Genomic DNA, 15,056 nt, shown 5'->3' on the forward strand with positions numbered 1-15,056 from the left:
TATTCACAAGAACGTTACGCTGAAGGCCGAAGGGACACAAAAATTGCGGAAGTTTAGCACTTGGTGGGAGGGACCATTGCATCGTTAGCCCACACGATGGCGTTCCAGGCGCGACATCGATGGATCATCCAAAAGATCCACATCGGCTTGGGCTTCCGCGACGAAGGTCAAGTGGAGGAGCTCATGAAGACAAACGGCATCATGGACGCGTTGTCTGGCTTCTTCCATCCAGCAGGTCCCACACGAATCTTCTTCTACTACCAGCCCCGCGTGACGGACATGGATGATCGGCCTTCCCTTAACAATACAGACAACACCTCCGAAATCTCCGAGAGCACCCCGCATATCGTCGCTCGATCGCACGCACCTCCTTCCGTCGCCACGGCCGGGCGAGACGATGCCGCCGCCCCGGTGTCAGAATTGTTCATCACAGACGGGTGCGATGAACCCCTTCTCGCCCGAGCTGTGTACTTTTTGAAGAAAGTCAAACCGGCGCGGGCGCCCATTGTCCGCATGCGGCAGCCGCAGCAGACCGACATGGCGGAGGACCAGACCGCGCTGGTGACGATCAATCCTGCGGTCGCCAACGACGGGCTGCTGGAGTTTGGCGTGTTGGACAAGTCTGTGCTAGTGACGATGGAGACTCTGTTCTCGCAGCTGTACCTGCCGCTCTTGAACGCGCGAGACGAGTGCGAATGGGGCCAGGCGGACGTCGAGAGCAAAAACGAGTTCCTCCACGGCATGAAGTCGTTCTTGACAGACATACAGGGCAGCCTCAAGACAATGAGCGCCGGCCTGGAGCTCCGCAAGCCCGACAAGCGCTACGACGCATCTGACTCGCGCAACTTGAACCGGTACGCGGGCGACGAGGCGGCGGTCGCTCACTTTGTCGAGTTGGTGCAAGACTGGTGTCGGCAGACCGAAGCGTATTTGGACGACAGCGATCAGACACGGTGGGAGTCGAGCGAGTCGGGGCCAGACACGGAGCTAGAGTACTGGAAAGGGCGGTTGCAGCGGCTCACGGGGATCACGGAGCAGCTCAAAACGAAGGAGTGCAAGATGGTGATCAGCGCGCTGACGATTGTGACCAAGCAGCACGACGTGGGGCTGGACAAACAGAGCGTGTTTGCGTTGCTCCGGCAATGGAAACAGATTGACATCAACATCACGGAAGCGACCAACGAAGCCAAAGACAACGTCAAGTACCTCGCGACGCTGGAAAAGTTTATTGAACCGCTGTACATTGGCACGCCGGGCGCGGTCATCGACGCGTTGCCAGCTCTGATGAATGCCGTCAAGATGATCCACACTATTGCGCGGTACTACAACACGACGGAGCGCATGACCAAGTTGTTTATGAAGGTGACCAACCAAATGATCGCGTTATGTAAAGCCAGCATCAACGGCACCCATCCCCCCGAGTACATTTGGAAACAAGACCCAGAAACCCTCCTCGAGAGTCTCGAGACGTGCTTGCGACTGAACGAAGCGTACCAGGAACAGTACCGGCTCACAAAAGACAAGCTGCTCACGATGCCCAAGGGCAAGCAGTTTGACTTTAGCGAAACGCAGATCTTTGGAAAGTTCGACCTGTTTTGCCGCCGCGTGATTCGGCTCATCGACATGTTTAGCACAATCCATCAGTTCCAGTCCCTTGCCGACCACTCGCTCGAAGGCATGCACGGGTTGATTCAGACGTTTCAAACAATCATCGTCGAGTTCCAAGCCAACAAGCACGACTTGCTTGACTACCACAACAACAAGTTTGACCGCGACTACGTCGAATTCAACGTCCGCATCAGCGACTTGGAGCTGTCATTCCAGCACTTTATCAACCAGTCGTTCGAGAGCATCACAAGCATCGAGCAGTCGTTGAACCTGCTCAAGCAGTTCCAAACTATCCTCCAACGCGAAAACCTGCGCAACGACCTCGATTCCAAGTTCACCGTCATCTTCCACAACTACGGGTTGGACCTAACAACCGTCCAGGAAATCTATGAAAAGTACCGCCACGACCCGCCCATCGCCCGCAACTTGCCCCCCGTCGCCGGCAACATCCTCTGGTCCCGCCATCTCTTGCGCCGCATCGAAGAACCCATGCGAAAATTTGAAAGCAATCCCAGTGTCTTGGCGACCAAAGATTCGAAAAAAGTCATCAAAACGTACCGTTCGAACTGTCCAAAGTCTCACACTCAATGACATGTGGTTTTGGCTTGGTAGGTACAACAAAGTCGCCCGAACGCTCGTGGCGTTCGAGTACTTGTGGTATGAAGCCTGGTGTCGATCGATTGAGACGTCCAAGGGCGGTTTGCACGCGACGCTCATCATTCGACACCCCCAAACGGATAAACTCTATGTGAATTTCGACAAGGAGATTCTCCAGCTCATTCGCGAAGCCAAGTGCTTAGATCGCATGGGCATTGAAGTGCCCGACAATGCCAAGATGGTCATGCTGCAAGAAGACAAGTTCAAAATGTACTTTAACGACCTCACGTACACGTTACGCGAACACGACCGCGTGATTTCCAAGATCATTCCCATTGCCGCGGCCTTGTTGAAGCCCCATTTGGAAGACCTCCAGGCCAAAATTCGACCTGGGATGGTCACATTAACGTGGACAAGCATGAACATTGACGCGTACAAGATGCAAGTGCACTTGGGGCTTCAACGACTTGAAGAACTGATCAACAGCGTCAACGACGTGATTGAAAACAGAGTGGAAAAGAACCTCAAGGTACAAACGATGTCGACTACCTCAAAGCAACATAGCAAAGCAACGTGCCTGAACGTGTTTTGGATGCAATTTATTCGTAAACGGTTCTGTAGGTCGTGTCCAAGGCGGTGCTCGTGAGTTTGCCCACAGACCAATCGTTCGCCCTGGATGACTTTGTGCGGGCACAAGAGAAAAATGTGACGGTGGTCACAACCATGCTGGCGGCTAAGAACACCGAGGTGGAGAACGCCGTGGACGACGTACTCCGGTTGATTGGCGACTTTAGTTTGGACATGGGGGACGCGACCCCCGGCAGCCCGGCCAAGGGGGAAGGGGGTGACAACAGACTCGCCCAGGACGAACGCACCGACTGCCAAGTGACGTTTCGCAATCATTACAAGACTCTCATGTACCGTGCGCTTGTGAATTGCACCAAAACGTCGTTAAATGCCATCAAGAAACGCGTACGTAATGTACTTTGTAGTTATGGAGATCGAGTTCGTTTGGACCAGTTTGCCCTACAAGTTGCAATTTAACAGGGTGTGTGTCTATGGCTTGTTGTAGGTGTGCTCCAAGGCGGGCACGGGGTTTTTGTTTCTCGAGCGCCCCTTCTTTGAAGTGGACGTCCAGCTCAGTGTCCCGTCGGTGCGACTCAGCCCGAGCCTCGACGACATCCAGCGAGCCATCAATCGCAGCGCCGTTGCCGTGCTCAAGTGCTCCAAGACTCTGTTCACGTGGGGGCAGCAAGATTTGTTTCCTGAATCCAGCCGCGTGACGTTCTTCGATCGCTTGGGCTGCGACACGGAGATTATCAAGGTCGCGCTATTGCTCACGGGGGCGCTCCACGGCACCAAGAACCAAGTGCACGACTACCTTGGTGCGTTTAAAAAGTACGACTGGTTGTGGAAAGAAGACATGGAGTTTCGATACAACCAGTTTATCAAGCGAAACCCAACGATCCAGGTCCGACGCATAGATACGCTACATGATTACGAGATGATTGCCCTAGCATAACATAACGTGCCTGTGACAATGTTACTGCCCTAACATAACATGTATGTGACAATGTTGTGTGTGTTGTTGATCGGTAGGATTTTGAAAACGAACTCAAGAACTTTATGGTCGTGGAAGCTGAGATCAACAGCATTGCGCCCGTGCACAACATCGCAGCGCTATCGCTCAACACGAAGAACCTCAAGTTACAACTCCGCAACGAATGCCGCCAGTGGAAAGTCCAGTACTCGGACCGCGTGCACCAGCAAGCGCGCCTGGCGCTCACGAACCTCATGGAGTACATGCGCGTGACCAATACCAAGCTCAACCGGGACGTCGAGTCGTTGGATTCGTTGCGGTAACGAACGATCCGTACATAGATCACACTCAAACGTTGTGTAACGTTGTCACAGGTATGTGATGATGGTGCTCAAGGAAGTGCGGGAACGGGAGTCGTCGATTGAGATGGAGATCAACCCGATCTTGGACATGTACGAGATGCTCGAGCACTTTTTACCGGGGGGGTACATGAACAAGGAAGAGATGGACCAGAAGAGCGTGATTCGGTCGACGTGGCGCAAACTGGTGGAATACGCCGAGGAAGTGACCGACAACCTTAGCGACGTCCAAGGCAAGTTCAAGAAACAGCTGACAAAAGACGTCAAGGACTTCCAGGCGGACGTGCTGCAGTTCCGCACCGAGTACACGGTCAACGGTCCGATGGTGTCAGGCATCAAGCCCACAGAGGCGGTGGAGCGCCTCGCTCGGTTCAAAGACAGCTTGGCGTTGCGGGATCGCAAGCTCGAAGTGTACGCGGCGGGCGAAGAGCTGTTTGGAATGCGCCCGACAGAGTACCCCGAGCTCACGAAAACGCGAAAGGAACTGGCGCTGCTCGACCAGTTGTACGGACTGTATATGGACGTGGTGCAGACGATGGAGGGGTACCGCGGCATCTACTGGAGTGCCGTGCCGTCCATGTTGGACGACATGACGTCTAGCTTGAATGTGTTTGACGAACGGTGCAAACGCATGCCCAAAAAATTGTGCGAGTGGGAGGCGTATCGGTTGCTGCGCAAGGACATCAGCGACATGGTGGACATGCTGCCGCTGATCCGGGAGCTGAGCGCGGACTGCATCAAGCTGCGCCACTGGCAGGACGTGGTCAAGCTGGCCGCGGCCCCGCTGCCCGTGGAATCGGAAGCGTTCAAACTCAAAGACTTGTTGGACGCCAAGTTATTGGGCCACAAGGACGACATCGAAGCCATCTGTGACAGTGCACACAAGCAGCTGCAGATCGAAACTAAACTCAAAGAGATCAAGGAGGTGTGGACTAGCGCCGCGTTTGAGTTTGGCGAGTGGAAGTCGCGGACGATCCCCGTGCTCAAGGGCTACGGCGGCGTGATTGAAGCACTCGAAGACGCGCAGCTGCAACTCCAAGGCATGCTCAGCCTTCGCCACGTATTGCCGTTCAAGGACACAGTGCAAACCAAACTGACGCAGCTGTGCGACACGTCCGACGTGCTGGAGCTGTGGATCAAGGTACAGACGCTGTGGATGTCGCTCGAGTCGGTGTTTACGGGCGGCGACATTGCCAAGCAGATGCCGATGGAGGCGAAGAAGTTTGCGAAAATCGACAAGGACTGGATCAAGTTGATGGCCAAGGCGAGCGAGACGGGGCTCGTGGTCATGTGCTGCTCCAACGAGATGCTCAAGTCGACCTTGCCCATCTTGTACGGCGAGTTGGAGAAGTGCCAAAAGAGTCTGGAGGGGTACTTGGAGCAAAAGCGCAACAAATTCCCGCGGTTCTACTTTGTCTCGAATCCATTTTTGCTGCAAGTGCTGTCGAAAGGGTCGGATCCGATGGCTGTCCAGCCGTATTACGAGAAAATGTTCGACTCGGTTGACCATGTCGTGCACGAGAGTCAGGACAAGCGGCGTATCCTCGTACTCAAGAGCTCGGTCGGGTCAGACGAAGAAAGTATCGTCCTCAAAACCGCCGTCGTGGCCGAAGGAAACATTGAGGACTGGCTCACGGCGCTCGAGCACGAAATGTTCACAACGCTGAAGGCACTCGCAAGGGAATGCGTCACGGACTGCATATCGCTGCCGCTGCGGGAGTTTGTCCTGAAGAGCTGTGGACAGTTTGCACTGCTGGGGATCCAATTGCAATGGACTGCACAAAGCCAAGAAGCGCTCCAAAAGTGCAAAACGTCCAAGGGCGTGATGACAGACACGAGCAAGAAGCAGGCGCAGTTGCTATCCGAACTCAGCTCGTGGTGCCTCACCAACCTCGGCACGAAGCTGCAGCGAGTCAAAGTCGAAACGCTCATCACGATCCAAGTCCACCAACGCGACTGCTTTTCAGACCTCGTCCGGCTGCACAAGGACCGAAAGATCACCGACGCCACCGACTTTGAATGGCTTAAGCAAGCGCGCGTGTACTGGCGACCGGCGCCGGCCCACGACCGCCTTGGTCCCGAAGCCTGCATCATTCAAATCTGCGATGTCGAGTTTAAGTACGCGTACGAGTACCTCGGGTGCAAAGAACGGCTGGTAATCACCCCCCTCACCGATCGCGCCTACGTGACGCTGTCGCAGGCGCTCGGAATGTACCTTGGGGGGTCTCCCACCGGTCCAGCTGGCACGGGCAAGACGGAGACAGTCAAAGACCTCGGCCGCGCGCTCGGGCTGTACGTGGTTGTGACCAACTGCACGGACCAGCAGCGGTTTCTAGATATGGCCAAGATCTTCAAAGGGTTGTGCCAGGCAGGGTTCTGGGGCTGCTTTGACGAGTTCAACCGCATCGAGTTGCCAGTGCTGAGTGTCGTGGCACAGCAAGTTCTGGCCATCACCAACGCCAAGCGCGTGCAAGCAGCCAACTTTGTCTTTCCAGGGGACGCGGCGCCGATTCGACTCAACATTGACGTGGGGTACTTTATCACGATGAATCCGGGGTACCAAGGGCGCCAGGAACTGCCGGAGAACCTCAAGGCGCTCTTCCGGGGGGTGGCCATGATGGTGCCCGATCGAGAAATCATCATAAAAGTCAAGTTGTGCTCGGTCGGGTACGACCAGTTTGCCGACCTTGCGCGCAAGTTTAAAACGTTATACTCGCTGTGCGAAGAACAATTGTCCAAGCAAAACCACTACGACTTTGGGCTGCGCAACATTCTGTCGGTACTCCGAACCGCCGGCCAGACCAAGCGCGACCACTTGGACGCACCGGAGGACCTGCTTCTCATGCGCACACTACGGGACATGAACTTGTCCAAACTGGTGGCGCAGGACACGCCCTTGTTCCTGTCCCTTCTGCATGACATCTTCCCGTCTGTGGAAACCAGCGCCAGCGTGGCCAGTCCCATGCTTCCCTTGATCCAAGACGTCCTTTCCAAGCACCAAAAGGTGCCCACGCCGGCATTTACACTTAAAATCGTGCAGTTGTACGAGACGCTGCTTGTCCGGCACGGCATTATGGTCGTGGGGCCCGCCGGTACGGGCAAGTCCGAGATGTTCCGGACGCTTCAGGTGGCTCTCACATCCAGTAAGAACGTCCCCCATCGGCAGATTCGCATGAACCCCAAGGCGATCCGACCCGAGGAAATGTTTGGCGAAACGGACAAACAGTCGGGCGAGTGGTTGGACGGGGTGTTTGCATCCATGTGGTCCAAGTACAACGACCGCAGTCGCCGCGACATGTCGTGGATCGTATGCGATGGACCCGTGGACGCCATCTGGATCGAAAACCTCAACACGGTCCTGGACGACAACAAGCTGCTCACCCTCGCAAACGGCGACCGCATCCCCATGACGGACAACTGCAAACTCATGTTTGAGGTCGAGGACCTGCGCAATGCGTCCCCCGCAACTGTCTCCCGCGCCGGCATCATCTACGTGAGCGAGCCGGACCTGGGCATCCAACCGCTCATCGATTCGTGGCTCCTCTCTCGGCCCTCGGCGGACACTTCCGCCGCGAGTCAGCGCGAGATTCTGCGGACGCTGTTTGGGACATTTGTCCACGACGGACTGTTTAAATTTCTGTCTCGGCAGTGCCGTCCAGTGCTGGCATTTCCCCGGTGCGGCTTGGTCGAGTCGTGCTTGACGCTGCTCACGAGTGTGCTGGCCACGGCCGAGCTGAGCGACACCGATGTAGCGGCGGAGCTCGAGCGCGCCTTTGTGTTTTCGTTGGCGTGGGCCGTAGGGGGGCTGTACGAAGCAGACGACCGCGTGAAATTCAACGAGTACCTTGCGACCGTGTCGTCCAACTACATCCCCAAGCAGGCCAAGACGACTGTGTTCGACTACGTGGTGAACCCGGCGTCGATGGATTGGGAGCGGTGGAGTCTGGACACATGGGAGCCCCCTGTCGTAGGGGGGGGCGACATGGACGTCACGAGCGTCACGATTCCGACCGTGGAGACGACGCGAAGCGTGTTCTTGATCCACCACGTCATCGCGCATCGCCCCGTGCTGCTCGTGGGCGGCCCGGGGACTGGCAAGTCGTCGATAGTAACGCTGTTTTGCGACAAACACCGGACGGACGACATGTTGATGCGCAAGCTCATCTTTTCCAGCGTGAGTTCCCCTGGGGGGTTTCAGCTCATGGTGGAAGCGGAGCTGGACAAGCGCGGGGGCAAGAACTTTGGCCCGCCCCACGGCAAGAAGATGACACTGTTTCTGGACGACTTGAGCATGCCCGCGTGCAACGCGTGGGGCGACCAGCCGACGCTGGAAGTGGCGCGGCAGCTGATTGAAACGAGTGGCCTTTGCTTTCTCGACAAGGACAAGCGCGGCGACTTGAAGGTCATCGAAGATGTCCAGTACGTCGCCGCCATGCAGCATGCCAAGGACGGCAAGCAGGACATTCCGAACCGCCTCAAACGTCAGTTCTTTGCGTGGAACGTGGTCGTACCGACGATGGACGTCGTGGACTCGATCTACGGCCAGATGCTCAAGTGGCGCGCGGGGTTCCCAAGAGTCGACAAGTCTGTGGCCGACATGGCCGGCAAGTTGACGTCAGCCACGCTGCACGTGTGGGCGTTCCTCCGCAAGGTCATGCTTCCGACGCCGCAAAAGTTCCATTACTTGTTTACCATGCGCGACTTGGGTCGGATCTTCCAGGGCATTCTGCGCGGGTTTGACGGCGTCGGCGTCGACCGCGGCCTCGTCCGGCTGTGGCGCCACGAATGTGAGCGGCTGTTTGCGGATCGCCTCACGACTCTGGAGGACAAGACAAGACTCAAAGACGAGCTGCACAATACGATGGACAACCTGCTGCTGAAACCGGTGGCCCCCATGCCCACAAAGGAAGGCGGCAAAAACAACGGAGGTAGCGGGTTGTCTGCGTCGCAGCGCGAAGCATCACAACCGCTACTGGTGGACATCTCGACCGGACTGTTTGTCGATTTTTTGCGTGACGACAAGCGCGACGACGACGGGGTGCTCGTCGAAGAAGCGCCCAAGGTGTACGAGTGCGCGGGGGCGATCTCTACCGTCCGTGCGCGGGTCGAGCACTTGGTGGAAGTATTCAACCGAGACAACCCGAGCCGGAAAGTGAACTTGATCCTGTTCGACGACGCGCTGTTCCATGTGCTGCGCATCGTGCGGGCGCTGGGGATGCCGAGGAGCCACATGATGCTCGTGGGCGTCGGCGGGTCCGGCAAGCAAAGCCTGACCAAGCTGGCCGCGGTGCTCGGTCGCATGCAGTTGGTGCAGATCACCCCCACCAAGGCGTACAACACGGCGTCGTTCTTGGAAGATTGGCGGACGCTGTTCAAATTGGCGGGGCAGTTGAACAAGGGCGTGGTGTTCCTCTGCACGGACAACGAAATCAAAGACGATTCGTTCCTTGAAGTCCTCAATGGCGTGCTCTCGACGGGCGAAGTGCCCAATTTGTTTCCAAAAGATGAACTCAACTTTATCGTGTCAGACCTGCGCGCGGCCATGCTCAAAGCGCGGCCCACCGACGTCGACTCGTTTGAAAACCTCGTCAAGTTTTTTCTCGCCCGCGTCAAAACCAACCTGCACATTGTCTTGTCCATGTCGCCCGTGGATCGTCGGTTCGCCGAACGTTGCCGGAAGTTTCCCGCGCTCGTGTCTGGGTGTACGTTGGACTGGTACTTGAGTTGGCCGCAGGATGCCCTCGTGGCGGTGAGCAAGGGCTTCATGGACGACTTCCCGCTGGAGTGCGCGCCGCAGGTCAAGGACCAACTGGTCGTACACATGGGGCTGATCCACGACACGGTTGTGGACGTGTGCGGCGAGTATTTTCAAAAGCGAAGGCGCCACGTGTACCAAACGCCCAAGTCGTTCTTGTCCTACTTGGCGCTGTACAAGACCGTGTACAAAGCAAAATTGACCGAGATCCACCGCAGCGAAAGCAGCATCAACACAGGGTTGCAGAAACTAGTGCAAGGCGCGGCGGATGTTGAAAAGATGAAGGGCATGCTCAAGGGCGAAGAGCAAAAGCTGATCGTTGCCGAGGCGGCGGCCAACACGATGCTAGAGAACCTCCAAGTCAAGTCGATGGAGGCCAAGAAAGAGAACGACATTGTCGGCAAGATCAAGGAACGCTGTGAGGTGGACGCGGTGTTGATCCGGCGGGAAAAGGAAGACGCTGAAGAAGACTTGGCCAAGGCGCAGCCGTTTTTAGACGAGGCGGAGCGCGCGGTGTCTGGCATCAAGCCGAACGATCTGAACGAACTCAAGAAACTCGCCAAGCCCGGCGACATCATCAAGCTCATATTTGACTGCGTGTCGCTGCTGCAAATGTATCCCGTCGTCAAGGTCGAAAAGTCGCAGATCACCATCAACAAGAAGGCGATGGATTTTTTGTTGGATTCGTACGGCATTGCCAAGCAAGGCATGCTGAGTGACACGCGGTTCCTCCAGCACGTGTTTCACTTTTCCAAGTTTGAAAAGGATAACATCAACGACGAAACCATCGAGCTGCTCATGCCGTACCTGGAACTGGACGGATTCAGCGCCGTGGTCGCTAAGAACGCGTCCAAGGCCGCCGAGGGGCTGTGTACGTGGGTAATTGCCATGACCAAGTACCACCACGCATCGAAGGTGGTCAAACCCAAGCTGGAGACGCTCCGTGTGGCCGAAGGGCGGCTCGAAGCCGCGCAGTTCGGTTTGCGCGCGGCGGAAGACAAGCTGTCGGCATGCCAGACGATTCTGGACAACCTCCAGCGCGACTTTGAAGTGCAAATGGCTGAAAAGGCTCGTGTGGAGGAAAACGCGACCACCACCCGCAAGAAGATGGAGCAGGCGACGGCGTTGATTCAGGGCTTGGCGGGGGAGAAGAAGCGATGGACGGAAGAGAGCAACCGGTTCGCGGATCGAAAGCTCCGCCTCGTGGGGGACTGCGCGGTGGCGTGCGAGTTTGTCAGCTACTGCGGCCCGTTCAACAAGGAATACCGCGATATTTTGTGCAAATTGAAGTTTGCCAAAGACTTGCGCGACCGACAAGTGCCGGTGACGCACGACTTGGCGCTCACGACGTTCATGGTGGACGTGGGCACGGTAACCGACTGGAACTTGGAGGGTCTGCCATCGGACCCCCTGTCGATTCAAAATGGCATCTTGGTCACTATGAGCTCCAAGTACCCGCTGTTGATTGACCCCCAGGGCCAAGGGCTGGCGTGGATTCTCACGAGGGAGGCGGCGCGCATGCCGACGACGGGCGTTTTATCCATCAACCACCCCAAACTGCGCGACCAGCTCGAATTTTGCATCAGCGAAGGAAAGGCGCTGGTTCTGGACGGCGTCGAACAGGAGCTAGATCCGTCGATGAACGCGGTGCTGGAGAAGAACATTGTCGTCAAAGCCAAGAGTAAGTACATGATGCTGGGCGACAAGTTGTGCGAGTACAACGACCAGTTCATGCTGTACATGACCACGCGGCTGCCAAATCCTCACTTTGCCCCGGAAGTGCAGGCCAAGACCATGTTGGTAGACTTTACCGTGACCCAAGAAGGCCTGGAAGACCAGTTGTTGGCGAAAGTGATCCAGAAGGAGCAAAAGTCGTTGGAAGAACAGCTCATTCGCGTGCAATTTGACGTCAACATGAACACCAAGGCGTTGCTGGGCCTGGACGCGCTGTTGCTGGAGCGCCTCGCGTCTAACGCGGGCAACTTGCTCGACGACTTGGACTTGATCGGTGTGTTGGCGTCCACAAAAGCCAAAGCCACCGAAGTCAACGACAAGCTCATGGCCGCTGCCGACATGAAGCTCGGCATCGACGAGAAGCGGGAGCAGTATCGGCCAGTGGCGACCCGCGGGTCGGTGCTGTACTTTTCACTCGTCGACTTTTCGCTTGTGAATTGCATGTACCAGTCGTCCCTGGACCAGTTTCTCACGCTGTTCAAGAAAGCCATGGACATTGCTGACCGCGCCAGTCTCTCGTCCAAACGGGTGCATAACATCCTCGATGCCATGACGTACCTCGTCTACCGTGCTACGAACCGTGGATTGTACGAGAAGGACAAGCTCGCGTTCGTGATGGTTGTGGCGCTGAAAATTCTCGTCACGGCCGACACGCTCGACGGCGGGGACATTGCGCTGTTCCTCAAGGCTGGCGCCACGCGGCAGCAGAATCATGCGTCGGAGAAGCCCAAGCCGTTTGCATGGCTCAGTGGGCCGGCGTGGACGAACGTGCAGCAGCTGTGCCAAGACAAGCCCGAGTTTCGGAATTTGGTCGCCGACATTGAGCGCAACGAGGCGCCGTGGCGGCGGTGGTACGAGGACAACGAGCCGGAGAAGGTGCCGATTCCAGACTACGAAACGCTGCTGTTCCACCCCGACGCGGCCAATGCCAAAACCCATTTCCTTCGTCTGTTGCTGGTCCGGTGTCTGCGCGATGACCGGACGTTGCTGGCCGCGCAAGACTTTATCAAGTTGGTCGACACCGTCGAGACTAAAGGGGGGAGGTTGCCGTGCATGGGGCTGCGGTTCATCGAGCCCGTGACGGACACGACCGACAGTGTGTGGAGCGAAATGACCCATGAGACCCCCGTGATTTACCTGCTCAGTCTCGGAGCCGACCCCACCGAGTCGATTGAGGTGCTGGCTCGTAAGAAACGGGTGAACATTCAGTGCATTTCCATGGGCGAAGGGCAGGATGTCGTCGCGTCCAAGGCCATGGCGGCCGCGATGCTCAATGGCACGTGGTTGTTGCTGCAGAACTGCCACTTGGGGCTAGATTTCATGGAGAGTTTGCCGGAAACGTTGACCAAGGCCACGGCGCTGTCGTCACCCGAGTTCCGGCTGTTCCTCACGTCCGAGCCACACCCGTCGTTCTCGATTGCATTGTTGCATCGAAGCATCAAAGTCACCAACGAACCACCGGCGGGCCTCCGCGCGGGCATGTTGCGGAGCTTCACGGTGCTGGTGGACCAAGACAAGCTCGAGCGAATTGAGACAACCCAGTGGCGGACGCTGCTGTTTGCGTTGTCGTTTCTGCATTCGATCGTGCAGGAGCGGCGCAAGTTTGGTCCGCTGGGGTTTTCGATTCCGTACGAGTTTAACGCGTCCGACTTGACAGCGTCCATGGTATTTTTGGAAAAACACTTGTATGCTGGGTCATTGAGCTGGCCCACATTGCAGTACATGATTGCCGAAGTGCATTATGGCGGCCGCATCACCGACGAGCTAGATAGACGGCTGTTCAAGGCGTACTGCGAGGAGTGGCTCAGCCCGGGCACCCTTGCCCCGAGCTTCACGTTCAACCCGGAGGCGTTGGTCAGTCGCCTTCCTCAGGACTTCGTGTACGGCATCCCCGACGGCTCGGACATGGACGAATTCCACAAATTTCTCGGATCGTTTCCCAAAGTGGACTCGCCCGAGATCTTTGGCCTGCACCCAAACGCAGACTTGACGTTCCGGGTCAAAGAAGTTGGCGCACTGCTCACGACCTTGAGCGAAACGCAGCCCAAGTCGCAATCGTCGGCTAGGGGGGGCGCGACCCGCGAAGCCGTGGTGCTGGACAAATGCGATGAGTTGCTGACCAAGTTGCCCAAGGAGTTTGTGGATGAGTCCAGCTTGGAGCTTATCCAAACAAAGCTGGGTGGATTGCACGTTCCGTTGAATGTGTTCTTGTGGCAGGAGCTGCAACAACTCCAAGCCGTCATGTCGATAGTCCGCCGCGTGTTGCTGGAAGCCCAAGCTGCTATCAAGGGTGAGTTGGTGGTCACGCCGGATATTGCCACAACGATTCACGCGATCTTTGATGCTAAAGTGCCGCGCTTGTGGCTGTACCGAGGCGCGGACGAGCTCTCGTGGTTCTCCCCCACGCTGGGGCTGTGGTTCACCGGGTTGCTGGAGCGCCACAAGCAGCTGGAGGGGTGGCTCGAGCGGGCCAAACCGTTTTGTTTCTGGCTACCAGGTTTTTTCAATCCACAAGGGTTTCTCACGGCGATGCGGCAAGAGGTGGCGAGGCATCACGTGGCCGATAAGTGGGCACTCGACGACGTCGTGTACCACACCGAAGTCACAGAGTACGAGAAGCTCGAGCAGATTCGCCAACCACCGAAAGAAGGCGTGCTGGTTCACGGCTTGTTCATTGAAGGAGCTGCGTGGCATAAAGCCAACGCGACGCTGGTCGAGTCCGAGCCCAAGAAACTGTTTGCGCCGCTCCCGGTGCTGTACGTGACGGCCACGACCAAACTCCTCAAGAAGAACCGAAGTGGCGACTACGGCCCGTATGGAGGCTTTGACTGCCCTGTGTACAAGTACCCCGTCCGCACTGATCGGTACCTTCTCTTCACTGTGACCATGCCATCAAGGGAACATCGGCCAGTCCATTGGACACTACGGGGAGTCGCGTTGCTGTGCGCCACCGAATAGGCGTGTAATCGCGTAGCAAATCTCAATAGAACTTGCAACTATCTGTATACTAGTAATCCTCTTGTTATAAGACGGAGATTACGACACGATGTTGGGCCGCTGCACGCCACAGAGTGCACAGAACCGCATTACGGCTGACTCGAACGAGTGGTTGCAATTGGGACAATGGGAAGCCAACACGGGTACGCCAACACTGGAGGCAGTGACCTTGTCAGCCTGTCCTGCGCGGTACATCGAGTGGTAGTAATCCATTCGCTCGAGCTCTTCCTTGGCGTCTGCGAGACACAATTTGACCGCTTGCACATCTCGGAGGTGCATCTTATCACGGAACTTCAAGCGTGCGTAGGCACGCATCGTCTCGCGGTGGACGTGTTGCGGACACTTGGACGCAGATACCAGGCACGCCTTGTACACATGCAGGACTTCGCGGCGAAGTTCATTCATTTGGAAGCACTTGGCAGGATGATGAATTCCAGCAATTGATTGGCCAATGGATTTTAATCCT

The 15,056-nt window shown here is 56.7% G+C and overlaps 2 protein-coding genes across 2 annotated transcripts; one reads left to right on the forward strand and one right to left on the reverse strand.

Annotated features, from left to right (window-relative positions):
• Positions 1-48: 48 nt before the first annotated feature.
• Positions 49-15,019, forward strand: H257_04029 (hypothetical protein). The gene is made up of 6 exons (XM_009828386.1): positions 49-2,162; positions 2,221-2,734; positions 2,827-3,177; positions 3,278-3,676; positions 3,805-4,064; positions 4,120-15,019. The coding sequence occupies exons 1-6, from the start codon at positions 97-99 to the stop codon at positions 14,549-14,551; spliced, it is 14,022 nt and encodes a 4,673-aa protein (XP_009826688.1). The 5' UTR covers positions 49-96; the 3' UTR covers positions 14,552-15,019.
• On the reverse strand, positions 13,543-15,018 carry H257_04030 (hypothetical protein). Its single transcript, XM_009828387.1, has one exon. It carries the CDS (start codon positions 14,993-14,995, stop codon positions 14,630-14,632), a length of 366 nt encoding a protein of 121 aa, XP_009826689.1. The 5' UTR covers positions 14,996-15,018; the 3' UTR covers positions 13,543-14,629.
• Positions 15,020-15,056: the final 37 nt, after the last annotated feature.

Source organism: Aphanomyces astaci (genome assembly GCF_000520075.1).
Source record: "Aphanomyces astaci strain APO3 unplaced genomic scaffold supercont1.7, whole genome shotgun sequence".
Taxonomy (NCBI): Eukaryota; Oomycota; class Saprolegniomycetes; order Saprolegniales; family Verrucalvaceae; genus Aphanomyces; species Aphanomyces astaci.

What these genes read in the sequence shown, in the direction of transcription:
- H257_04029 (XM_009828386.1), top strand. Translation starts at nt 97, where the DNA reads ATGGCGTTCCAGGCGCGACATCGATGGATCATCCAAAAGATCCACATC. An exon ending in TCGAAAAAAGTCATCAAAAC is followed by an intron (nt 2,163 to 2,220) that starts GTACCGTTCGAA and finishes TTGGCTTGGTAG; the next exon opens with GTACAACAAAGTCGCCCGAA. An exon ending in AGCGAAACCCAACGATCCAG is followed by an intron (nt 3,677 to 3,804) that starts GTCCGACGCATA and finishes GTTGATCGGTAG; the next exon opens with GATTTTGAAAACGAACTCAA.
- H257_04030 (XM_009828387.1), bottom strand. Translation starts at nt 14,995, where the DNA reads ATGAATGAACTTCGCCGCGAAGTCCTGCATGTGTACAAGGCGTGCCTG.